The following is a 27,665-nucleotide window of genomic DNA, read 5'->3' as shown; positions in this document are numbered from 1 at the left end:
GTTTCAAGACAGTCTTTGCCACTAAGGGTATCTGAGGATATGTGTACAGAAGACTCTTGCTCCAATGAGCGGCAAGGATGTCTGAGGCCAGTTTGCCATCTGAACTGTACAGGGAGCAAAACAGAGGCATCTTCCTGTTGCAAGGGGACGAGAACAGATCTAATGTCCAGGCTCCCCCAGAGACAGAGGCAGAATATCTGATTCGCTACCCCCTGGATCACTTTGGGGTCTGAAGGCTCAATGCAGCCTATCCACTCCCACTTTCTCTGTCCCAGCCAGGTACATGGCTCTGAGCATGATCCTGTGGGATATAGCCCATGACCAGATCTGGACCACTTCCTGACACAGGAGGTACAATCCCTGCTTGTTGATATACCACATGGCTACCTTGTTGTCAGTTTGGATCAGGACAACTTTATTGAACAGCCAACCTCTGAAAGCTCATAGCACGTACCTGATCGCCCAAAGCTCCAGGAAGATGATTTGACAAGAGGGCTCCTGAGCGAACCAGAGACCCTGGGTGCTATGCCCATCTACATGAGCTCCCCAACCCAGGGTGGATGCATCCATGGTTAGGATAATTTGGGTAGAGGACTTTGAAAAGAGTTCCTCCATTTCAGATTTGAAAGTACTTGCCCTCAGGACAATGAGTCCCAGAGAGATAGGGTGTCTCTGCTCTGAGTGGCCCTGGCACCACTGCAACCTCAGGGTCCACTGGGCTCTGCACATGTGTAAACTTGCTAAGGGAATGACATGGACTGTTGCGGCCATATGGCCCAACAGTCTCAACATGTGCCAAACTGACACCTGCTGGCTCTGCTGAATCTGTCACAATGGTCAAGGTGATGGCCCTTTGATGAGGCAAGAAAGCCTTGAATTGAGCCATGTCAGGGCTCCTATGAAGTCCAATTGAAGTGACGGGCTGAGATGGGATTTCGGGTAGTTTATGACGAAGCCTAGTGATGCCAACACCCGGATGGTCAAGTAAATGGATCTGGCAGCCCTTTCCTGAAATGTGCTCTCAACCAGCCAATTGTCCAGATAAAGGAAAACATGTACTCACAGCCTGAGAAAGTGTGCTGCCACCTCAGTCAGGCATTTTGTGAAGACTTGTAAGGCTGACACTAGCCCGAACGACAACACCTGGTAGTGGAAGTGCTGTTTTCCCAACTCAAATCTGAGATACTTCCTGTCACTGGGGAAGATATCGATGTGAGTGTACGCATCCTTCAGATTGAGGAAGCATAGCCAATCCCATTTTGTAAAAGGTGGATCAAAGTGCCTAGAGAAACCATCTTGAACTTTTCTCAGAAACTTGTTGAAGGCCCTTAGGTCTAGAATAGGACAGAATCCTCCTGTTTCTTTAGAATCAGGAAGTACTTTGAGTAGAATCCCCACCTTCTTTGCCCTGGTGATATGGCCTCAACTGCCCTGGCTGTTAAGAGAGCAGTTGATGCACTACTGGCCCCCCCAAAACAGGCACAGAGGGCAATTCGGTGGGATACCCACTAGGTTCAACTGGTACTCTTGACGGACAATGGAAATAACCCACTGGTCCAAGGTTATACTGAGCCACTAGTTTGCAAAGAATCGCAGCCTGCCCCTGACTGGAAGGTCTGACGTTCCGGGTACCGGCAACTGGCCTACACTCCAAGATTCAGTCAAAACATCGTTCTTAGAGTTAACTGAGGCACCGGCTGGGGCTTGGGGGCTCTCTACTGCCTGGAATGACCGCACTAGCCCTGATGATGTTGAAGGAGCAAGGAGTGGAGGATATTTCCTTTAGCGAAAGAAAGACATACTTTGTCCGTGTCTCGCCAGCCTCCTAGAAGAGAATGACAGGTCTGGAGTGCTAGTGGAGAGATGTTGGAGGGTTTCATGGTGGTCCCAAAGTTGGTGTCCCTCACCTATCTCAGAAGAGTTTTTTGCCCCAGTACACAGCCCATTGGAGAGTCATTCCTGTACCTCCAGTCGGAGATCCAAGGCCCACAGCCCTGCCATTCTGCGGGCACCGATTCCCACTGCAGAGACTCTCGATGCTGTCTCGAAAACATTGTAGATTGCTCAGACATGTTTTCTGCACTCCAGGCCATTTTGCACAGTGACGAAGATGTCCTGCTACTGTTGAGGAAGCTGCTCAGCCAATTCCTGCACCTGCTTCAAAATGTCCCGCGAATACTGGCTCATATAGAGTTGGTAGGCAGCAATGTGGGAAATAAGCATGGCACCTTGAAACACCTTCCCTCCCAAGGGCATTTATCGCTCTATGGTCCTTCCACTATGGCGCCAAGGAATTTTTTATTTCTTTAACAGCTTTTCTATACCGACATTAAAGTACACATCATATCGGTTTACATAATAACAAAAGGTGGAAAATACAAACAACGGGGGGGTGGGGGGTGGATAACCAAAAGGAGGCTCAGTAACAACGAACCTCAAACTAAAGAAGTAGGAGAGAAGCGGGATAGATGGGAACATGGTTAACCAAAATACAAATATACAAGTGTTACAAGATTTCTCATTTTACAAGATTGCATGTGGTTTTATATTGATTTTAAAATGATTACTGGAATAACAGGGGTGTTTAAAAGGATAAGGAATAAATAGGGTTTTAAGAAAGAAAGATTTACAGGATTAAGCAAGATAGCTTCTGGCAGAGGGAGGGCGGGATGATGGGATGCCGGGGGTCATAAATATTAATCCGGGAATGCCTGGTGAAAAAGCCAGGTCTTTAGCAATTTTCTAAATTTAAAAGGGCAGGGTTCCAGACGGAGATTGGGAGGTAGAGCATTCCAATGAGTAGGGCCGGCAATTGAGAAGGCGCGGTCCCTTGTGGCTGAGAGTCGGGCTTTCTTAAGTGGGGGGGGACTAGTAGTGTACATTTGTGGTTCGTTCTGGTGGGGCGGGAGGATTGTGTGAGTTGAAGAGGTTCATTGAGCCATGAGGAATTGTGATTGTAGATAGCTTTGTGTATAATGGTAAGGGTTTTGAACAGGATACGGGAGGAATTGGGGAAGCCAGTGTAGGTCTCTAAGGATGGGGGGTAATATGGTCTGATTTGCGTGCATTACTGATTATCCTTGCTGTGGCATTTTGAAGTATCTGGAGAGGTCTGATGGTGGAAAAGGGAAGGCCAAGGTACAAAGAGTTGCAGTAATCCAACTTAGATGTTAAGGTGGCTTGGATAACATTTTTGAGGTCATGAGTATGGAGTAGGGGCTTGAGCTTTTTATGACCATGAGCTTATAAAAGCCTCCTTTTATGATGGAGGTGATGTGGTTCTTAAGGCTCAGATGTTTATTTATTTATTTATTTAGAGTTTTTATATACCGGCAATCATGAAAACATATCTTGCTGGTTTACATCGAACAGGAGTGCATTATAAACAAAAAACTAGAACTGTGGTGTCCGAAAGTACAGTTACATTCAACAAGGGTAGCCGAACTTGGAGAAGGAAGAAGAGAGGAGAGAAAAGAGATGGTTAAACAATATACAATTTAAATATAGTATACAGAATAAATGTTATATACAAGAGGAGTGGAGTTTTAGGAGTCATTGGAATGTGTCATTGGGTTGTGTCCGGAAATGCTTGTTTGAATAACCAAGTCTTAAGTTTTTTCCTAAAAGTTGGGAGGCAGGGCTCCTGTCTGAGGTCTGTAGGAATGGAATTCCACAAAAGAGGGCCAACTGTGGAGGTGGGCGCGATCTCTTATGGTGATGTGTCTGGTCGTTTTCGCTGGGGGAACTTGGAGGGAGCCTCTATAAGCATCTCTAGTAGGTCTGGTAGAATTATGTGTTTGGAGAGGGAATTGAAGATCGAGAGTGGTAAGTTGATGTATAGTTTTGTAGGTGATGGTTATGGCTTTGTACATGATGCGGAAGTAGACTGGTAACCAGTGAAGCTCTTTCAGGACGGGGGATATGTGGTCTCTTTTTCCTTGCGCCTGTCAAGATTCGGGCTGCTGAATTTTGAACCATCTGTAGGGGTTTGGAGTATGATGATGGTAGACCTAGCAATAGGGAATTGCAATAGTCTAGTTTCGAAAAAATGACTGCTTGGATGATCGTTCTGAAGTCTTGAGCGTGGAAAAGGGGTCTTATCCTTTTCAGGACCTGAAGTTTATAGAAGCAGTCTTTGGTTGTTTTGTTGATGTGTGCCTTGAAGTTTAGCCGGTTTGTCTATTATTACTCCTAGGTCTCTAGCTTGTGTGGGTAGGCAGATTGGTAGGAAGAGAACTGTTGGAGGTGTTGTTCTCAGGAGAGATGAGTAGGATTTCAGTCTTAGAGGAATTTAAGATGAGGTGTAGGCTGTTGAGTAGTTGTTTGATTTTTTTGTGGCATGATTCCCAGTAGTCAAGAGTATTAGAGTATGTGTCTTTGATAGGGATGATGATTTGAATATCATCTGCGTATAGGAAAAACTTTAGATTGAGGTCGGTGAGAAGTTGGCAGAGAGGAGAAGGTAAATATTGAATAGAGTCGGAGATAAAGACGAACCTTGTGGGACTCCTATGGCAGAGTTGAATCTTGAGGATTCCTTGTTTTGGAGTTTAACTTTGTAACCTCTATTGTTGAGAAAGGTTTAAACCAGGAAAGGACGGTGCCGCTGATTCCTATGGATGACAACTGGTTAAGGAGGATAGCGTGGTTGACCGTGTCGAACGCTGCGGACAGGTCCAGCAAGATCAATAGGTATGAATTTCCTTTGTCAAGGCCCAGTAGGATATGGTCTGTCAAAGAGATAAGGAGGGATTCTGTGCCTCGATTTTTTCGGATCCGTGTTGTGGGGCGAAGAGAGATTGTTGTCTTCGATGTAGTTTGAAAGTTGAGAGTTGACTAGTCTTTCCATGATCTTGGCGATGAATGTGAAGGTTAGCTATGGGGCGGAAGTTGTTAGGGTCCTTCGGATCAAGGTTGGGTTTCTTTAGGAGTGGTGAGATTGAAGCCATTTTGAGATCATCTGGGAAGGATCCTTGGGCTAGAGAGCAGTTAATGATGTTTGTCAATGATGTGGCTATTGTGTCTGGAATAGATAGAAAGTAGTTTGGTAGGGATGTGGTCTGCGGGGTGAGACGAAGGTTTCATTCTTCTCAAGATGGCATGTATCTCAGTGGAAGAGACGGGCTCAAAAGTGTTTAGGCTGGAGTTTTTGAAGGTTGGGTGTTGATATAATGGAAAGGCGTCAGCGGTATTGGAAGGCAGTTGAGTTAAAAGATTGTTGATTTTATTTTGGAAAAACTGAGCGAGTTCATCAGCTTTAGACTGTGCCATGTCGCAGGGGATTTCTCGCGGTATGGTTTGAGTGAGGCTGGAGACATAAGCGAAGAGAGCTTTAGCATCAAAGACCAGGTTGTGAATCTTAGATGCAAAATAATCTTTTTTAGATTTTGAGGTGAGGGCTTTGTACTGATATAGTGAGGATTTGTATGAAGAAATGGTGCTGTCACAAGGGGTTTTACGCAAGATGTGGGTCAATTAGGACGCCTAAGTTCCGTACAGAGGGTTGCGAGATGAGAGAAGTGGTCAGAGGGTCTATGGGTGGGGCCATCTTAAAGGTTTGGTGGTTATGGATGAGGAGCAGCTCAGTTTTAGCAGAGTTGAGGGCGAGTTGCAGGGAGGTGAGTAAGGTGTTGATAGAGGAAAGGCATTTCTCCCAGAAGCTTAGAGTGGTGGTTAGTGATTCATGGATAGGGATGATGATTTGGACGTCATCTGCATAGATGTAGAATTTGAGTCCAGGATCAGTTAGATGGTGACAGAGGGGGAGGAGGTATATGTTAAATAGCGTGGAGGAGAGGGAGGAGCCTTGAGGCACTCCTTGAGATAGTGTGAAGCGAGAGGATTCTGAAGTACCAAGTTTTACAGAGAAACATCTGTTAGTAAGGTAGGATCTGAATGAGTCTGAGAACGCTTAGCCCTCTTAGTGGTGGTCAAATTCACTTTTAACTGATGGGGCAGATGACACTTATCGAATCCAGCAACCGTCTGGACGAGGTAGACCCCCGTAAGCCTTCTTATTAATGGGAGTCACTGTCAGGGGTGTTCCCATATCCTCAGCAGTAACTCCTTAAGGATCTCAGGCAACGGGACCGCCACGATCTCCTTAGGAGGCTCCACGAAGTGGAAGATCTCAAGCATTTTGTGCCTGGCATCCTCCTCCGTTAATAACTGAACAGGGATGGATTCTGCCATCACCTACACAACCCTGTGAAGGTCAAGTCCTCCAGTGGAGATTTCCTTTGCTCCTCTGGAGAGGGTCTGATGGGAGACCTTAGGAGCCCTCTGAGTTAGACTCTGAAGCTTCACACCCCCCCACCCCCAGTGGTATTAGGGGTCCTTATCCTCACTGTAAGATATAGGGGATGGGGCCCTAGGTACTCAGCTTTCGTCCAGAGGTGCAGGCACCAGTAAAACTGGATGGGGGACTGAAGGCCTTAGTGACTCTGCTGGCCCAGATGGAGCTTCCTTGAAGGAGGAACCAGCAATGACAACCGTATCGGTAGGGGAAGAATCTGTGCCCTGCCAAGGACCGATGTGTCCCAGGAACAGATGCCAACTGGGTCTGTAATACACTATTGAGCACGTTTAGCTTCTCCAGCAGTGGTACAAGGACAGGAGGCACTGGGTCCGGTGCCACAAGAATGAAACCCTCCTGTGCCCAATCCACTGTCAGCTGGACTCTGAGCTCCAGTTCCTCTTCAAACGGTGCTGATACCAACACCTACTGGGAGGAAGAAGAGGTAGTCAGATCTTCTTCAGACCCATGAGGTGGATCATTGACTGGCAACAGGACCAGTGGAGACCATCACAGACCCCAGCACCAATAGAGGACTGGCACGTCTAAAGGCAGGGTCGATTTGGGGGCATCGCGGCATGAGCTGGTGCATCCCCTTGCATTGACTGGGACCACTGCCAATGCTTCTTTGGCTTCCCCTCGATGCTCGGCCCTGCCCTTCCCTGGTGCAGAGGCCGATGTGAAGAACCCAATGTCTTTGGCCTGCATAAGAGACTGTGGTTAGTCTCCAACGCCCCTATCCACAGACAGAAACCGATGATGCTGCCAGTGTTGATGGCCCGGTTGTCCATAGATTGCAGCTCCCCTGGTCCATCAGATTGCCAATGCCACTGATGCCGGAGGCTTGGACTGCTTCGACCCAAAGAGCTGTTCCATCTTGTCAAGTCAAAGTCGACCTTTGGGGAGATTTGGGCGCATAAGCAGCAACCCTGGACGTCATGCAATAGCCTGAGGCAGAGGACCCATACCTCCTGAGGATCAATGATGGACATGGTCCTCGGGCACAGAGGCATCACTGAAAACTAGATGGGGCCATGTCAGGATGAAACAAGGGGCAAAAATGAGATGGATGGCGGTGGCAATTATGGCCGGCGGGGCACTGAAGCACCATTGCCACAGGGGAATAGACCATGAAAGGAAACTTGCCAGAATCACCAAAAACTCTGACTAGGGACACTATCGGGAGGTTTCATAAGAACATAAGATATGCCATAATGGGTCAGTCCCAAGGGTCCATCAAGCCCAATATTCTGTTTCCAACAGTGGCCAAATCCAAGTCACTAGAACCTGGCAAGTAACTCAAACATTAGGTAGATCACAAGCTACTATTGCTTATTAAATTACCATCGTAGCAGTTGATGGATTTTTCCTCTAGGAACTTATCCAAACCTTTTTTAAACCCAGTTACATTAACTGCTGTAACCACATCCTCTGGCAATGAATTTCAGAGATTAACAGCCAAAGTGAGCTCAACTCACACCGTTGAGGCTTGCAGCTCTGTGGAAAGAGACTGGAGAGGGGACCCCATGTGGATCCATGGTATAGGCCATGCTCAGTGTGCCTAGTCAAATTTCTAGAAACTTTGACATAAGTTTTCTGCATCTGAGCTCCATCTGATGATGTCACCCATGTGTGAGGACTAACACCCTGCTGTCCTCAGAGAACAGAACACATGGGACAAATGCACAGATTGAATACAACCTATGACAGCACTGTAGGGCAGGAAGTGTGGACAAAGTGACTTAGCTCCTGACATTGTCAACATTTCTAAGAACAGTTCCAGTTCTAACCTAGATAAAAGAACTCCAGAAAGCAGGCGGGCCCCTGCAATAATACAAAATAGCAGTGATGACAGTTCCATATGACAGAAACTGAAGAGCTTGACCGCTTTTATTTCTGGAAATCCAGAGACATTCCAGCTATTCATGTAAGCTTTTCAGTTTTCTACAAACCCAAACTCATTAGTTTGGGTTTTTCTGCACATGTTTCTGCACATTTTTTAGCCAAATCAAAATGCTTTAGGAAATACTTTCAACTCCTTTGCCGATTCTAGAGTTTGGGGGCTTAAGAGGGAGGTTGGTTAAATTCTAGCTATTCCCATGACAAGAGTCACCAATCCCAAAGGGAGGGATGGGATTGTAAAACTGGTAAAATAAATGCTTCACCTTCCTTTTTCAAGTTGCATCTAATTCTGGTAGTTTTTCGGGATTCCTAAACTCTGTGGCAAAACCTTCATAGCAACAACCAACCATACATGAGAAAGGAGTCATGCTGGCTATAAACTAAGCGGGGGCTCTTGTATGCTCACCTGCCTAACATGCAAATAACTGGCCCGGATAAAGCGGGAGATTTGCACGTGGCTAGCAGTTGAGCTAGGTCCTTGCAGCGTAGACACCGAATGGGTCAGCTGTTCTTTTTCTGTCATCATCTGCTATATTATTAGGTCCACATATGACTAACACCTCAGGAGGTAAACAGGGAAAAGCATTTCTGCTTCCCTGTCAGTACCTGATAAGAACATAAGAAACTTGCCATACTGGGTCAGACCAAGGGTCCATCAAGCCCAGCATCCTGCTTCCAACAGAGGCCAAAACCAGGCCACAAGAACCTGGCAATTACCCAAACACTAAGAAGATCCCATGCTACTGATGCAATTAATAGCAGTGGCTATTCCCTAAGTATAATTGATTAATAGCCATTAATGGACTTCTCCTCCAAGAACTTATCCAAACCTTTTTTGAACCCAGCTACACTAACTGCACTAACCACATCCTCTGGCAACAAATTCCAGAGCTTTATTGTGCGATGAAAAGGGGACAGATGGGACTGAGTGCACAGCTGGATTTATTAAACTAGAAATGCACTTGGATTTTAAGGAGTTGATATTCCGAAGGCTTTAGTCACATGAATGAGAAATGACTACTTACCTAATAATTTCCTTTTCCTTAATCTAGACAGATGGATTCAGGACCAGTAGGTTACGCACTTCTACCAGCAGATGGAGATCAAACCTTCTGACGTCACAGTATATATACTCCTGCACTGACATCAGCCTGCCAGTATTCTCTTCAAAAGCAACTGTAGACAGACTAACTAAACTTGATTAAACAGATAGCCATTTCAATACTCAACCAACAAGAAACATTGAGCTCAGGCAAGAATGTAGGCATACTAGTCTAGGGACTGGATTAACACTTACCAGTAATCCCCTGGAACACGTAGCCACACAGGAGGACCACACAATTATTTGGCAGCCAGGGTCGGGAAGCTGAATCCATCTATCCACCTTAAGGAAAAGGAAATCAGTTAAGTAGTAATTTCCCATTTCCTAGCACGTGGATAGGCGGATTCAGGACCAGTGGGATGTACCCAAGCTACTCCCAAATAGAGTGGGAGGCTGCCCGCGATCCAGTCAACATCGCACGTGCAAAAGCTGCGTCCTCCCAGGCCTGCACATCCAGATAATACCAGGAAAAGGAGGGTAAGGAGGACCATGTCGCAGCTCAGCAAATGTCGACGGGAAACAATCTAACCTTCACCCATGACACTGCCTGAGCCCTAACCTGAGTAGGCATCAGCTTTTCAGCATCCACATACGTGGCCGTGACCACCTCCTTAATCCAGTGAGCTATTGTAGCTCGCGATGCTGGTTTGCCCTGTTTTCCTCCAACATGAAGGACAAACAAACGATCCATCTTTCAGAAAGTTTAGAAACCTCCAGATACCTCACGACATGTCTCTTAATATCCAGGGGATGCAACAGGCGATATTCTTCTGCATCTTTTTCCTTGTCCAAAGAGGGCAAGGAAATGGACTGATTCAAATGGAAATCTGAAGCCACCTTAGGCAAGAATGAAGGAACAGTACGCAGCTATATCGCTCCTGGAGTCACCTGAAAGAATGGCTCCCAGCAAGACAAGGCCTGCAGCTCGGTAAATCGACACGAAGAACATATCGCCACCAGAAACACTGTTTTCCAGGTCAATAACTGCAAGGAAATGCTGTGCAATGGTTGAAATATAGGGCCTGCCAAAAAATCCAGCTCCAGGTTAAGACTCCTCAAGGGAGCCAGTAACCACAAGGGAGGATGAAGATGTTCCACACCCCTCAAGAAATGGGACACATCAGGATGAGACGATAAGGATTCACTATTCACCTGGCCCCTGAAACAGGCAAGAGCCACTACCTGTACATTCAAGGAAGTAAGGGCCAACCCTTTATTTAACCCACCCTGCAAAAACTGCAAAATGAGTGGGATCTTAACTGAATAAGGAAGAACACCTCGATCCTCACACCAAGCCTCAAACACTTGCCAAACCAGCACATAGGCTAAGGAAGTGGAAAACTTTTGAGCTCAAAGCAAGATGGCAATCACCGCAAAAGAATATCCACGCTTCAACAAGCAAGCCCTCTCAAGGGCCATACCATAAGACAAAACAGAGCCTGATCTTCGTGAAGGACACGCCCCTGAGCAACAGATCCCTGTGTGGTGGAAGATGAAGGGAGGTCTCTACAAGGAGCCTTCACAGATCTGCATACCATGGTCTTCTGGAACAAAAAAGGGCCACCAGAAGCACCATCCCCCTGTGGACTTCAATCCTTTGAACTATTCCCCCCATGGCCCATGTTGGGCAGAAAAGCATACAGCAGTTTATCTTCCAGCCAGACCTGCAAGACAGCATCGATACCCCAAGGACTTCAGTATTTTCGCATTGTGAGAAGTCACCAGCATATAAATGGAAGGCCCCAGCGATCCACTAACAGCTGGAATGCCTCTTACGACAATACCCATTCTCCTGGGTTCAGACTCTCCCTTCTGAGAAAGTCTGCTCTTACATTGTCTTTTCCTGCAATGTACAATGCCTAAATCACCTGAACATGCATTTCTGCCCATTCCATAAATTGGTCCATCTCCTGTGATATCTGCTGGATCTTGGATCTTCCCTGCCGACTGATTTAAGCCACTGTTGTTGCGTTGTCCCACATTATTCAGATTGCTCAACCCCTACAGTCTGCTGCTGAATTGCAAGCACACCAGAAGGACTACCCCGGCCTCCAGCTGATTGATGTTCCAGAGACTCCTCTGTATTCCAGTGCCCTTGCACCGTTAGTTCCTAACAATAACTCCCAACCTTGGAGGTTCGCATCTGTCACGAGTACTAACCAGACCGGCAATATCAGGGAGACTCCCTCTCTCAGATGATCTACTTGAAACCACTACTGGAGGCAACTTCCATTGGCAGGTGAAGTCAAATCGAATAGACCTGAGACTGAGGGTTCCGAGATAGCATGGAGTGCTGAAGTAGATGCATATGTGCCCATGCCTACGGTACACTTCCAGGGTTGCCGCCATCAACCTGAATACCTGTAGATAGGACCACACTGTCAGGCATATAGCACTCACCAAGAGACGTAGCTGAGACATCAACTTTTGAATACGAGCTTCTGGCAGAAAAACTTTGCAATGCATCGTGTCAAATCGCACACCCAGATATTCCAATGACTGAGATGGCTGAAGACTGCTCTTGGCCATTTTCACCATCCAACCAAGCTCCTGTAACAGGGAAATCACTTGTGGGTCACAAGACTGCTCTCTTCCAGAGACTCAGCTCAAAATCAACCAGTCGTCTAAATACGGGTGTACTAATATCCCATCCTCTCTCAGTTCTGCCGCTACCACCACCATAATCTTGGAAAAAGTTCTGAGGGTGGTGGCTAGACCAAAAGGCAGTGCCCAAAACTGATAATGGCACTCCAACATCACAAAATACGGAAAAGTTGGTGCTCCACTCAGATAGGAATATGGGAGGTGAGTCTCATACAGATCTAAGAAAGTCAGGAATTCTCCCGACTGCATGGCCATTATCACAGAATGCAGTTTCCATGCGAAAATGAGATACCCGCAAACGATGGTTAGACCCCTTTGAGATCCAGAATGGGACAAAAGGAGCACTCCTTCTTGAGCACAGCGAAATAAATGGAATATCAATCCATATTTTCTTGAGACGTGGGTACTGGAACTACAGCCCTCCGACTGAGGAGCCTTGACAGTGTACACTCCACCACCTGCTTCTTCTGTGGGGAGTAGCAGGGAGACACCATGAACACATCCCGAGAAGCACTGTGAAATTCCAGCGCATATCCTTCTTGTATCACTTCCAGGACCCACTATGATCTCAATCCACTTCTGATAAAAGAGAGGCGTCCTCCTAGCTCCTGTTCCTGGGGAGAGTCGGCAAACCTTCACTGGAAGGGTCAGGAGGTTGCACTATTTGAGCACCCGCCTTGCCTGGGCTGTCTGGGACGAAAAGACTGAGACCTTCCAAAAGACCATGTCCTCTGAAAGGTCATCCCTCTGTAGGGGCAAAAACGCTTGGAACCTCTGAGGCGACCCCTCATACTAAAGGGGCACTGAACTGCTTCTTATCAACAGTGAATGATTTCAAAGGGGCATGGGATAAACTCTATGGATCTCTAAAGGCTAGAGGATGGAAATGAAGTAAAGGGTGCATGGGGTAACTTGCTGATACAGCGGTTAGTACCCTTAACCAATAAGCCTTATACTCGTGATGTAACTCAAACATTGCTCTCTATTTCAAATGGCAAGAATTAACGGGGAATTGGACTCAGACAGGAACCAACAAGGGCTCTGACTTTAACAGTTTGGGAAACTAGATTGGGGGTAACTTGTATGGCATGGCAGTTACCACCACCCCCGCCCCTGATGATACCTTTTATGGGGAGACCTGTAAGGCGTGGCTGGTGCTACCATAAGCTTGCTAGGCAGACTGGACGGACCATTTGGTCTTTTTCTGCCATCATTTCTCTGTTTCTATGCTTTGGCAACAGAGGAACAGGAGATTCGCCCCTCTTACTGGCCAGTTTCTCCAACTTGTTCCCAAACAAGAGCAAGCCTTTAAAAGGCAATTTTGTAAGATTAGCTTTGGAGGTCCCATCAGCTGACCAATTCCTCAGCCATAACTGGCATCTGGCTGCTATTACCGAAGCCACTCCTCTGGGCAAGGTACAGACCAAATTGCAGCCTGCATCTGCTATAAAGGCGGTGGCAGATTCCATGACTGCCCTTGAAGACACTCCAGAGTCATCAACCTCCTGTGAGAGAAGCAAGCAAGAGCGAGCTACCAGAGAGCAGGAAGCTATCTGCAAAATCATTGCCACTGCTTCAAATGCCTGCTTAAGGATGGCCTCAATTCTCCTATCATGCACAGTCCTTTAAGGAATTAGTGATAAATTAACAAAATGTCTCTCATTCAATGCAACAATTGTGGAGCCTATCTCCCAAGGCCTTTCATTTGGAGAATCAAGGCTGTCCCTTTTGCCTTCAGCTGTCTGCAATTAAAATGGAGCTCAATCAATGACAAACCTTTTCCGTTCGAAAGAAATCCATGGAATTAGAGGTCACATAATGAAACTCCAGGGAGGACGACTCAGAACAAATATCAGGAAACATTTCTTCAGGAGTATACATACTGTGACATCAGTTTGCTCCGTCTCCATCTGCTGGTAGAGGTGCATAATCTACTGGTCCTGAATCCATCTATCCACACGCTAGGAAATCTCCTTTTGAAATCAACCAGGGGTCAGTGCGTTCAGGGGCAGATGGGGGTGAGAAAAGGATTTACACACATGTTCGATTTTCCAAAGCATAGGCTTAAATCCACACCTGCTCAGGAGTACTAGGGATGCCCATGAATTTTCAAAGCAGACTTATGTGCATGTCTGCTTTGAAAATTTAGGATGAACCCTGCAAACTGTTTGGAATTGACCTGCTCTGTGGGTGAAGGATAGAGCCTGTTCACAACTTTTAAACTGGCTTAAGGCAGCATCACAAACTGGCTTTCTGTATTTTCCCCTTCAGCAAAGACTGGAGGAAAAACCTAGCAAAAGAGGGGTAACTCTTACCTAAAGGAATGCGCCCTGACAGCCCCACATTGACAGCAGCAAGGACAAGAGAAGAGAAATAGAAGTTAGGGAAGTTCACAACAAGAAAATTATTCCTTACCTGCTAATTTTCGTTCCTGTAGTACCATGGATCAGTCCAGACCGTGGGTTATGTCCCCCTTCCAGCAGATGGAGTCAGAGCAAAAACTGAGAGGGCGATCCCTCATGACTGGTGTGCCCTCTGTAAACCTTCAGTATTAAGAATATCCAAGCAACAAAGAAAAACCCCTTGGATGGATAAATACAAAATGAATATCAACTAAATTGAACATCAAACTGTAAATCTGAATAGGCTAACTTGCAATGTGAACTCTCAGTCAGTCCCAAACAGATCCTGAAATGATTACAGTCGAGCTGAAGGATTATCCCAAAGAAAAAACCCCAAAATCCTTAGGGTGGGCGTCTGGACTGAACCATGGTACTACAGGAACGAAAATTAGTAGGTAAGGAAATAATTTTCTTTTCCCCTGTACGTACCAGGATCAGTCCAGACCGTGGGATGTGCCAAAGCTTCCCTTAAATAGGGTGGGCTACTGATATCCCAGCTCGAATGACCCGAGCCTCAAAAGAACCAGAGGTCGTTGATTGTAGATACAAGCGATAGTGATGCGCAAAAGTGTGCAAAGACTTCCAAGTGGTCGCTCGGCAAAATTCTTGGGGAGAGACCACTCGGCTTTCTGCCCAGGAAGCTGCTAGAGCTCGGAGAGAATGAGCTTTAATACCGTCTGGGGGCTAATGCCCTGCGCCAATGTACGCAGTAGAGAGTGCTTCCTTCATCCATCGGGCAATGGTGGTCTTTGAAGCCTAGTTCCCCTTCTTGGGACCGCTCCAGAAGACAAAAAGATGAACTGATAAGTGGAAGTCGTTAGTAACCTCCAGATATCGAAGGAGGACTCGCTTGACATCTAGGCGCCGGAGCTCCTTGGAATCCCCATCCTGGAATGATGGCAGTTCCACCAACTGATTCAGATGAAGACAAGACCACCGTTGGAAGGAAAGATGGTATCATACCAGAGGATACTCCGGGATCCATAGAGCGGAGATAAGGCTCTCTACCTGACAAGGCCTGCAGCTCCAAGATTCTGCAAGCGGAACAGTTGGCAACCCAGGAAACTGTCTTAAGAGTCAGGTCCTTGAGGGTAGCGCTCTACAGCAGTTCAAAGGGCAGCTTGCCAAGAATATGAAGGATCAAAATAAAAAACTCCCTGTGGGGCATAAATTGCGAATCAGTGTTTCACATGCTTTACTCCCTTCAAGAACCGGACCACCCCGATGATGAACTAGAGCACCTAAGTCTGCCACCTGAACTCTGAGAAAATTGTAGGCTAATCCCCTCTCCAGCCCTCGCTGTAAGAATGACAAGATTTGGGCTATGGTCGCACGCCGTGGAGAGAGACGCGAGGACTGGCAGCAAGCCTCAAAAACTTTCCAAGCTTGGACATAGGACCTGGAGGTGGAAGGCTTCCTAGCCTTGAGAAGAGTGGAGATAACCGCCGCTGGATACCCTTGTCTCCTCAGCCGGCACCGTTCCAAAAGCTAGGCTGCTAGACAGAAGCGATCTACCTGGTCGAAAAATACTGGTCCCTGCTGTAGGAGATTCGACAGATGCCCCAGGTGCAGCGGGCCATCCACCGCTAGGTTGATTAAGTCTGCAAACCACAGCCGAGGCCACTCCGGAGCCATGACAATCACGGACCCCTGGTGACCCTCTATTCTTCGAAGTACTCTTCCCACCAGGGACCAGGCGGGAACACGGAACGTAGGATGTTCCTCGGCCACGGAGGGGCTAGGGCATCGACGCCTTCTGCTCTGTGCTCCCTTCTGCGGCTGAAAAAGCACGGAGCCTTTGCGTTATCAGATCCAGATGGGGAGTCCCCCATTGCGTGAAGAGTAGTGCCACTGCCTCCTGGGACAGTTCCCATTCTCCGGGATCTAAGTGTTGGCCACTTAAAAAAGCCACCTGAACATTGTCCACCCCTGCAATGTGAGACGCCGCCAGATGAGACAGGTGGAGTTCTGCCCACGGCATCAGCTTGTTCGTCTCCTGAGTCACATGGAGACTTCTTGTTCCCCCCTGACGATTGATGTACGTCACAGTCGTGGCATTGTCTGAGAGGATCTGGACTGCTCGGCCTTGTGCTAGGGGCAGAAAATGCTGCAGCGCAAGACAGACCGCTCTTGTCCTCTGAAACGGTTCCACGCGGAGCTGTACATTCTGGATCTCTGAGGACGATCTTCCGGTAACTTAAGTACCTTATGCTCCCGGAGCGACTTAAGTTGCTCCATCTCCTCTCTAAACAACAACTTACCCTTGAAGGGAAGGAAGCCGAGTTGAGACTAGGAGGAGGAATCTGCGGACCAAGCTGAGACTACGGAAACCATAGATCTGGCCAGCATCCAGAGAAGATCAGACAGCGAGTCTGCGCCATACGCTATGACGGCTTCTAGCCTTTCCGCCTGTTGTGCCTCCCCTGGAGGCAGGTCCTGAGTCCCGAGTAGTAGTTGGACCCACCAGAGTCATGCACGCTGCATCCGGGAGCTACAAACAGCAGCCTGAACTCCCAAGGCGGACGCCTCAAACACACCTCAAGTTTGCGGTCCTGCAAATCGCTGAGGGCTGCTCCTCCAGTCACAGGAATAGGTGTCCTAGCCGTGACTGCAGATACCGACGCATCCACCTTCGGTACCTTAAGTAGTTCCAGGGACTCCTCGGGGAGAGGTCTCCGGAGTCTCCCACCCCCTGGACAGCAATTGGAGGAGAACAGGATGAAAAGGAAAGTCTTCGAAGGTGGCTTGAGCCCTGGTAGGACGGGATCCCCTCTCTTCAGTGCAGTGCTGGCGGCAGGAGCCTCCTGGGGGGCCTCAATATCTAATCTGGCCAGGGCATGTGTGATAAGCGGAACCATCTCATTGCTCTGGAAAAGGTGTAGAACCCGAGGACCATCCCCTTCGACTTGCACCGAGGGCGTTGGGTCAGGACCAGTTGGATGGGCAACCAGCTGAACCCTAGAGGATCCTGAAGGGGCCACTGGAGTGGCAGGGCCAGAATACTGGTGCTGTACCGGGCCGTGACTGTATCGATCCCTGAGGCCCCCCTGCCACATCCGGGAATTCCCCCAGACTGACCACTTTAGGAAGAGGGGGAGCCAAAACCGCATCCTGGTGCTGGCTAAGCCTTGCCAAATAAGTCCCATGCATCAGCAGAATAAATTATGTGGATAAAGGCTCTGGGGGAGGGGGGGGCCGGAGGGTCCTCTGAGGGCGGCTCTGCATCGAAGAGGTGCGCCGGAAAGAGAGCCAGAGGAGAATGAGGTCTGTCCGGGTCTGAATCCCCTGGGAGGCAGCGCTGGAGCAGCAAGTAGTGGATCCAAGATGGCCGCCGTTCCAGTGTTGGACGGGAACGGGGCCGACCTCCTCAGAGCCTGGCGCGCATCTGCGCATGAACCAGACCGTTCTCTAGGGCTCGAGGTGCCCTCCCCGCCGGGGAGACACTGAGCACACAGGCCTTCCCGGGAGAGCCGCGATCCGGGCTCCCCGCAGGCGCTGCATCGCGTCAGCTGCTGCATGGAGGCAAGTAAAGAAGGGCTTGGAACCCAGACCTCCGAAAACCTTCGATAGCAGGAAAGAAATCAAAGTCCTGCGCTGCCTGACGAACTTTAACGACTCGTTCCGTTTTTGTGTTTTTCCAAGCCAGAGGGATGTCGCGTCTCTGAAGCTTAGGGGCTGCCCTGAGGAAATGACATCTCCGGGCAGCGGGTCGATATCGAGGGGGAGAGGTTGGACCACCAACTTCACCCCTAAAGGCAGCAAATGACAGCCCTGTAAAAGGAAAGTTAACAAACTTACCCCCAAAACGATACAGCAATAAATACAAAAGATGACAGGTCTGGCACTGAATGAAAGCTCTGCCTGCAGGCCTGCAGCAGGACAGCCATGGAAAGTAGAGCAAAGCTACAAGGAAAAGACTTTGCCTTTCTTTTCTTTTTTTTAAATAAGATCCATCAAGTGAAAAGTGTTAACAAGAAAACAGGAGAAATAAATCAACAAAGACTATTCCCACAGAAAGAGAATGGGAGAACCAAAGGTGCAACCTGAATCTGCTGGAGTCAGAGAAATACTGAAGGTGTACAGAGGGCGCGCACCAGTCATGAGGGACCGGCCTCTCAGTTTTTGCTCTGACTCCACCTGCTGGAAGGGGGACATAACCCACGGTCTGGACTGATCCTGGTACGTCCAGGGAATCTGGTAATTACCTTACCCTACAGTGAGAGAAACTGAAGAGCCTCAGGCACAAATCCTTCCCAAACACACTTTTGCAGAAACTGCAGGAAAGTCACAAAATTCAAACTCTACATGCAAAAAAGTCACATCTTCTGTGCAGCATACAGTACTATATGGCAGAACCCCAAAACCTAGGAAACTGATCCGCTCAGGTGACCTCAAACATTTAAGAACATAAGAAGCTCCAGGCTGGGTCAGACAAGGTCCGTGGAGCCCAGCGTCCTGTCTCTGACAAGCTCCCGGCAGATCCCCAATAGTTGATCTATTTCTTGTTTCGCGCTGCCTTTCCCAAGTCTGCCTGGCTAATAACTTCAGGAGCTTGTCCAATCCTCTTTTGAAGCCACACTATGAGGATTGCTTGGATCTCGTCCTCTGGCAGCAGATTCCACAGCTTGATTGTACACGGAGTGAAAACATCCTTCCTACAATTTGTTTTAAATCTGCTGATTGCTACTTTCATGGAGTGACCTCCAGTCCTAGTGTCTGAAAGGATAAATAACCATTCCCTATTTATCCATTCCACCCCTCTCATGAGTTTATAAATCTCAATCCTATCCCCTCTCTCAGCCGTCTCTTTTCCAAGCTAAAGCACCATAACCTGTTTAGCCTCTCTCCATAAGGGAGCTGTACGATCCCCTTTATCATTCTCATCGCCCGTCTCAGTACCTTTCCTGTGTCTTTTTTGAGATGGAATCACCAGACGTGTACACAATACTCGAGGTGCGGTCGCACCTATACAAGGGCACATTATGATGTTCTCAGTTTTGTTCTCTCTTCCTTTCCCAATAACTCCTAACATTATTTGTCTTTCTGATCATCGCTGCCACACACTGAGGCAAAGATTTCAAGGTATTGTCCACAAGGACTCTGAGGTCCTTCTCCTGGGCGACCGCTAGCATGGAACCCATCATCGTGTACCTTTGGAGACATTAATACTCTTCAACATAGAAGAGCAGAAGCAAAATACAAACTTCAATGGTTTAAGAACCCCACGGCAGGGAATTCATTTATTAAGAGGCTGATTTTCAGCACCATTAGTCCAGCTAAGTTTGAAAATCCTGCCATGAAGAGTCCAAAGGTACCTGGAGAATGTGTTATGTGCTAAAAAGTTATCGAGCTAACTCAAGGATGTTCTAGAGCCAGATAAACACGGATTTTCAACATTATCCAAATAACTAGCACTACTGAATAGCAGTCATCTAGCTAAGTTTAAGATAGTAGAGGTTCTCTCGATAACGTTAGCTGACTCTGCTGGCCGGACAGTGGCTGAAAATGGACCCCTATGAATATACGATATAACCCATTGTACATGTTATATGCATAAGAGTCACATGCAGAAAGCACACGCACACAAGCAACTTTACATTCAAACACTTTTCACATAAGGATAAAACATGGTAAATGTACATTTTTTCCTCAATTTTTAGGATGCAATTTTTTAAAAAAGCATGCCACATGCAATTCATGCCCTGTAATGGAGAACGAGTGAGAAAAAGAGGAAAGAGAAGAATGCAGTGCATGGAGAGGAGAGCTCCCACTGCATCCTTCATCTCGGGTATCATTCTGAGCAGCTGGAGGGGGAATAGCAGCAACCTTGCACCAGTTCAGACGGTAAAGAAATAGTTTTTGTATTACATAACTGCAGGAGCATAGCTCTCATTTCAAGGACTTGGCATTATTAGACTGGGAGTCTAGTTTTATTCAATGCTCCCTGTAGGATGCAGAGAGAACGGCGTGCTCAGGCAGTCCTGAAGTCTGGCAGCCGACAGGGCATTATGTTTAGGGCAGAGGTGTCAGCGGTCTCCCACACACGGTGCTTCGAGTTTTCCTGAAGGGACATTCACATGGGAGATACAAAAGGACCGTTACGTACATTTCTGAAGATGGGACGTGTTGGGCTCTTACCTATAGCTGTAGGGAGCAGAGGCCCCACCTGTAATCTAATGCTGCGGGGTGAAAACGCCAGTAGCAAGGGAGCTTTCTGCTGCTCTTCATGTGATCTACCACCCCGCTTTTAATTTGGCGCACTTCAATTCCGTTACGTATCTACCGGTTTCTCCTCAACAGGAGAGCCAGGACAACCTCTCTTCACCCAAGAGCAGCGCTGTCATTAAAGTACATGATGTGACTCTTCTCGAGGAGGAGTCTGTCCTCAGGGACCTACCTCCACCCGAGCTATTTGAGTTTTCATGTATGAGACATTTACTTGCACTGACAAGTATGCAAATCTCCTCATATCTATTTGGCTTGGGAGGTCCTAAGACTTAACTGGAGGAAAGCTTCAAGCTACTTCTGAATATGCCTTAAAATTGCATAAAGAGATTAAAAATTAACAACTAAAATTGGAGAAATTGCTCACCTGATAATTTCATTTTCCTTAAGTGTAGCCAGATGGACTCAGGACCAGTGGGTTATGCTCCCCTGCCAGCAGATGGAGTCAGGTTTCCAAGCTGTCGTCACCCTAGATTCACCCCTGCAGTGACCTCAGCACTTCAGTATTCTCTTCAAAAGCCATTGTGGACATACTAATGAAAAAACTTGATTAAAACTGGATAATTAACTGTACTCAGCCAAACAAACACTGAATCCCAGCAGGGTTATAGATGCCCTGATCTAGGGACTGGATGAAGGCTTAACCGTAATCTCCTGGAATCGATATCCACTCCACAGGCGAATCCTTGGCATCGTTCTTGGGCAGCCATGGGCGGGATGCTGAGTCCATCTGTTTACACCAAGGAAAACAAAATTATCAGGTAAGTAACTTCTCCATTTCCTAGCGGGTAGCCAGATGGACTCAGGACCAATGGGATGTACAAAAGCTACTCCTGAACAGGGCAGGAAGCTGCCTGTGGTCTGGTTAGCACCTCCCTCACAAGGGCTGAATCTTCTCGGGCCTGAACATCCAGGTGACAGAACCTGGAGAAGGTGTACAAGGAGGACCACGTCACCGCTCGGCAGATGTTGACAGGAGACAGCAGTCTAGCTTCCACCCATGAGACTGCCTGAGCCCTAGTGGAATGAGCTTTAACCTGAGAAGGTAATGGCTTTCCTGCCTCCACACAGGCTCTTGTGACCATCTCCTTAATCCAGTGAGCCATGGTAGCCCACGAACCTGTTTCGTCTTGCTTCCTTCCACCATGAAGAACAAACATAAATCCCTGTGGCACTCGATCCTGCGAATGACCCTGCCCGGCAGTGGCCACGGAGGGAAGGCCTATAGTAAGTCTTCTTCTGGCCAGGTCTGAATGAGGACATCAATCCACAGAGACCGCTGATCTCTTCTGCGACTGAAGAATCAGGAAACCTTCGCATTGTGAGATGCGGCCAGCAGGTCGATGGATGGGAGGCCCCAGCAATCTACCAGCAGCTGAAAGGCTCTAGCTGACAATGCCCATTCTCCTGGATCTAGACTCTCTCTGCTTAGAAAGTCTGCTCCGACACTGTCTTTTCCTGCAATGTAGGAGACAGATCTGTAGATTCAATTCAGCCGTTCCATAAGGAGATTTATCTGCAGAGACACTTGCTGGCTCTTGGTTCCTCCCTGGCGGTTGAAGTAGGCTACCGTTGTTGTGTTGTCAGACTTTGGAGTAAGTGGCTAAACTGCAGACATGCCAATCTGACAGCCCGGGCTTCCAGATGGTTTATGTTCCAGAGTGCTTCTTCCTTGGTCTTACATCCCTGGGCTGTCAGTTCCTGACCGTAAGCTCCCCATCCCTGAAGGCTCATGTCTGTCATGAGGACCAGCCAAGTTCAGTGGGGACAGGTTTACACATTGCCGAGGTAAGCTTCCTGAAGCCACCACTGGAGCAGAGGACATACATCCATCAGTAGGTGGAGGCGAATGAATAGTCTTGAGACAGTGGGTTCCAATGTGACAGCAGGTAGCGTTGAAGTGGCTGCATGTGTGCCCTTGCCCACGATACTACCTCCAGGTTTGATGCCATCAAACAGAAGACCTGAAGATAGATCCACATCTTGGGGCGCATCGTGTTCGACAACCGACATACTTGGGATATCAGCTTCCTTATCCACGAAGGTGGGAGGAAGACTTTGCCCTGCTTGGTGTTGGACTGGGAGGGCTTGAGGGTGCTTTTGTCCACATTTATGACCCAACCAAGCTCCTGAAGCAGGGACGTCACCCTGCTGGTCACCCAAAGACTCTCTTCCAATGACTTTGCCAGGATCAACCAATCGTCCAAGTATGGGTGCACCAGGATGCCCTCTTTCCTCAGTACTGCCACTATGACCATCATAATCTTGAAAAGTGTTCTGGGGCCAGTGGCCAGGCCGAAGGGCAGCACCCAGAACGGATAATGGTGGCCCAGTACCACAAAGCGTAGGAAACGCTGATGTTCTTGCTGGATTGGAATACGAAGATAGGCCTCAGAAATCCAGGAAGGTTAGGAACCCTTCCGGCTGTAGAGCCATTATCACGGAGTGCAGAGTTTCCATGCGGAAATTAAATTACCCTTAGGTGTCTGTTGATACTCTTGAGGTCCAGGATGGGGCGAAAGAAACCCTGCCTTCTTGGGTATGATGAAATTGATGGAATAAACGCCTCGTATTTTCCTGGGGTGCAGGTACTGGAATTATAGCCTTCAATTTGAGGAGCCTTATCAAGGTAGACTCCACTGCCTGCTTCTTGTGCTGGGAATGGCAACGAGACATCATGAACATGTCTCAAGGAGTGCTGCGAAACTCCAGTGCGTATCCTTCTTGTATGACACCCAGTACCCATTTGTCAGACGTGAAGAAGGGGGATAGTTGACACCCTACCTCCTCATTCCATGGATGGGTTGGCAAAACTTCATTGGGGAGTTTGGGCCGAACCTGAACCCACACCTGCCCCTCTTGGGCTGTTGGCTCTGAAAGGATTAAGACCTCCCCGAGGACCAAGGCTTCTGAAATGCCGAGTTTCTCTATGGCCAATAGCATTGGGTGCCCCTAGATTGACCCCTCATAGGTGAGGGGCGCTGTGCCTGCTTTCTCTTATCTTCCAGTAGCCGGGGTACTGGAGATTCACCCCACTTACTGGCCAGTTTTTCCAATTCGCTTCCAAAGAGGAGAGATTCCTTAAAGGGCATCTTTGTGAGGTTTGCCTTAGAGGTTGTGTTTGCTGACCAATTTCATAGTTCATATTTCATATTCAAAGCCATAGTTGTCTTCTGGCCGCTATCACCGAAGCCACTCCTTTGGCCGAGGTACAGACTAGGTCAGAGCCTGTGTCAGCTAAAATAGCAGTAGCAGGCTCCATAGCTTCTCTGGAATATGCCCTTGCTTCATCCATCTCTCTATAGAGAAGGCATGAGCGAGCCACCAGGGCACAGCAGGAAGCAATCTGTAAGGTCATTGATGTTGCATCAAAGGCTTGCTTAAGGATGGACTCCATCTGCTTATCATGCACATTCTTTAAGGATGTTCCTTCCTCCATTGGGATAGTTGTTCGCTTCAAAACAGCACAGACCAGCACATCCACTTTAGAGAAGCGTAGGCATTCTCTTGCTGCTGGAACCAGTGGTTATAGAGTTCTAATGCTCGCTTCAGGGGCACCCCATTCTAGGTCAATCAACTCCTGGATGGCTTCCATTACTGGAAAATAGCAAGAGGCTTTCCATAGATACACCAGAATGGGACTCTTCTTAGGTTCTGTCATGGAGTCTGCCCCAGGAGTTCCCAAGCATTTTCAGAGTCTGGGAAACCAGGGCCGACAATTCGTCTCTATGGAAACAATGTAACATGGTCCAATATGGTTCTAAACCTGGAGGGATTTCTCTATCTTCCAAGGAATCTGGATCCCCTTCTTCGTACGTGCTGTCTGAGTCCCTCCCAGAAATACACTTGGTGAGGCGAAGCATGTCTCGAGATCTTCCAATAGGGCTGGGAGAGGGAGGCCTTACCAGCTGTGGTTCTATCCAGACAGGGGTAAGTGAAGCGGACTGCACCTGTACGAAGGCTTGAAGGCCTTGAAAAAATTCCACCCAAGAGAAGGCTACCAGGTCCATACCTAGCCCAGGAAAAACTGGAGTAGGTGTCGCTGAATCTCCCTCTCCTACGGAAGACCCAGCCCCGGAATTATTCAGATCCAGGGTGCTTCCGGTTAAGGTTGTGGCTGACCCATCCTCCAAATGGGAAGAACCGGGCTTGGTAAAAAAAAGTCTAGTGAGGTCAACTCTCCCTGGGTCTCCTCACAGTGCTGGCATAAGTAAGAATCCAGGTCAGACTAAGTAGCCCTAATATGGCAAGCAGCACAGAGAGAATGGCGCTTATGTTTCTTTGCTGCCGGAGCCATTAGAGATGGCAGTTGCGAATTCAGCCAGCTTGCGCTTGAAGACTTTGTGCACACAGATTTCGGGCACCTAAGCAGGCCACGGTGTGGCGCACGCACAACCCGTGCGCTTGGGAATTCTGCACCTAAGTAGTTGTGCACATATGTATGCGCGCACCATTGTGCGAACAGCACATGAGCAGGCACACACCGCGTGTACCAACACTGTATGGAGGGCAATGCAAGGTGCACAAAACTGCAAGATGGCACCGACACGGCCTACCACACGGTGTGCCGACTAAGCCTGAAGTGGTGCCTAGCCCACTGGGGGGAGGGGCCAGGCCATTCAACCCACTCGGATGCCCACTTCCCTTTACAGCAACAGATCAGGAACAATGTTGGTATGGTGTGCGAAGCAAGGAGAACGGAGGACGACCTACTGAAACCCCTCCAATGTCTCTGAATGGGAAAGCACCTGGACTCAGTGCTTACCGGCTGAGTACAGAAACGGTCTCCAGTTGCGGGGGGAGAGTGACCGTAACAACAGTGCTTGGCTTCCTCCACCTGCTGCTTTTCAGCTGCTTCAGCAGCAAAGTCCATGCCAGGAACCAGCTACCAAACCAAGGCATACATCTGAGGGATCTCGGAAATCACCTCAGGAATTCTCAACTGGAGGGAGGGTCCTTTAGGTATCACCGCAGAAGAGTGGGGCTCAATCTTTCTCCAGTTTAAAAGCAGAATTTCTTTTTCTAAAGGGTACAGCGATCCCCTTAGGGAAGGCACAACCACATCTGCTAGGAGACGGAGAGATACTGAAGGGCTGAGGTCAGTGCAGGGGTGTATCTATGGTGACATCAGATTTGAAACAGACTCCGTCTCGATCTGCTAGCAGGGAAGCATATAACCCATTGGTCCTGAGTCCATCTGGCTATATGGTAGGAAATGGACATTTTAAACAGTCAAACTTGAAAGAAGCTGTGGCTAGAAGCAGGTAATGTATAATGGTGTTAAACTGAAGACTTAAAATAAGTACTAAGAATACCAGAGTCCTAGGAAACCTGAAAACGGCTGCTGGAATATCAGTTTCTATCTCCGGCTTGGGCCATTGGGTACACACATTCTCTGCTGTATCCTGCACTATGCAGATTAGATTTTAAAAATTAGCTTCTTTGCATAAGGACCTTCACTTGCTAAATGCTGAATTAGCACTCAGTATTACTGGTGCATCTGCAGAGTGTCCTGGATCACGAGCTCTCACACCATGTTTCCCTTCATGGTGATGAGGGCAATTATTTCCTGTCTGAGAACAGGATACTCCTCTGGAGAATGACCTTAAGCCTTTTGCTTCAACATTAGAATACAAAGGAGTTTGTTATTCGCCTTGGAATTTTTATTTAGAAATATCCAATTTCCTTCCGAGCAGGAGGGAAAAAACATCATCAAATGCACAGAGTCTATTCTGGTCTACAAATGTTCCTGTATTGCAGATATATCTGATGACTATTTAAATCATAGATAGTTAAATAATCGTCCCTTAAATCCACAATTACATGGCAACGAGCTGCACACTTTTGTGCATAGCAGCAGAGACCTGGTGAGGATAGCTGCCAGTCAGAAGGAAGCAGCCTCCAGAAACAGGGGCCTTCAACATCACACAGCAAACTACTACTAGTGAGCAGAGTTTCCCCACCAATGCTTACCATGCAGACATCTGCGGACACAGAGGCAGCCTGCTGCCCAGGAGGATCACTACCAAGGGATCATGCAGGCTAAATTGCATTCAGTGAACAGGTGCATCAGAAACTTGGTATTTAACATACATAACGGGATCACAGATATACAGAAGCTACCAATTTAGATATTCTCACAGTGTAAAAGCAAAATACAAATAATTCACACACACTACGAGTTTCCAAACGTCCCCCCAGTGCACAGAAATATCCCCCCCCATCTCATTAGAACACACCTTTTATTTCAGAAAGGCCTTCCATCCCTACATTTGAGGGCAGGCTAGGATCTGGCCCATATGGCTTTCGTGCCTAAATGCATCTTTATAACAATGCAAAGGAAGCAAGCTCGCAAACGGTCAGCAGCCTTCAGGGCTGTGCGACACATGGAAGAGGCCCAATTTTCAAAGTAAAAATCTATTTAACCATGCAGCGTCTGCTCTGAAAATACCCTCCCTCCCCCCCCCCAAGCACCTGAAAGTACATGCGCTGTCTGCCAGTGCTGACACGGTTACCACAGATCGTTTTCAAAGGGAAAGAATGGGGGAACTTTGCCTCTGAAAATTAGGTACAGGGTCCACGTGCACTTTGCCCCCGAGCAGCACGCGGAGCCCAGCAGCCCGTCTCCGTAGCACGTGGGCCGCACTAGCAGACTTCACCTTCCCACAGTACGAGGCAACGGGGTCCCGTCCCCCCCCGTTTCAGCCGCAGAGATGCACAAGCAAAAAGGAGAGGAGCCAGGTTCCCAGACCGTACCTCATGTCCCCCAGCCTCCTGCTGATGGCGGTGCCTACAGTGGAGAGGGCAGCAGAGGTCTTTTGCCCAGCCTGTGACAGAGTCTCCTGAGTCTTCTTGTACCTGTGTGGAAAGAAAAACAAACATTCTGCTTATGGCAGGGAAGCAGCAGCCATGGCTGAAAGGCAGCAGATGTTAGCACAGAAGGAACACACACCAGAGAGCTCCAGCAGCAATCCACAGCGGTGAACCTTCAGCAAAAGCTGTAAGTAATGGAATAAGCGTTCTCTGCGCAATCTGCCCTCCACCCCAAGCAAGCCACACTGGATACCCAAAGCAAAAGATTAGGATTAAACTCAAAGCCTGAAGAGACACTTAGTTTATTAGCATATTGGAAATG

General features: G+C 48.0%; 1 protein-coding gene across 7 annotated transcripts in view; it reads right to left on the bottom strand.

Moving 5' to 3' along the window:
* The window catches only part of TPD52L2 (TPD52 like 2), a 55,123-nt gene that overhangs the window by 9,807 nt on the left and 17,651 nt on the right, over positions 1-27,665 (bottom strand). For all 7 annotated transcript variants that reach the window (XM_029611092.1, XM_029611091.1, XM_029611093.1 and 4 more), the window contains one exon: positions 27,287-27,388. In XM_029611092.1, the coding sequence (XP_029466952.1) occupies positions 27,287-27,388 (102 nt within the window). The remainder of the gene's footprint in view (positions 1-27,286; positions 27,389-27,665) is intronic.

This window comes from Rhinatrema bivittatum, chromosome 8 (assembly GCF_901001135.1).
Source record: "Rhinatrema bivittatum chromosome 8, aRhiBiv1.1, whole genome shotgun sequence".
Classification (NCBI taxonomy): domain Eukaryota; kingdom Metazoa; phylum Chordata; class Amphibia; order Gymnophiona; family Rhinatrematidae; genus Rhinatrema; species Rhinatrema bivittatum.
Note: the sequence above shows the minus strand (reverse complement) of the source record. Positions and strands in the feature narration are given on the sequence as shown.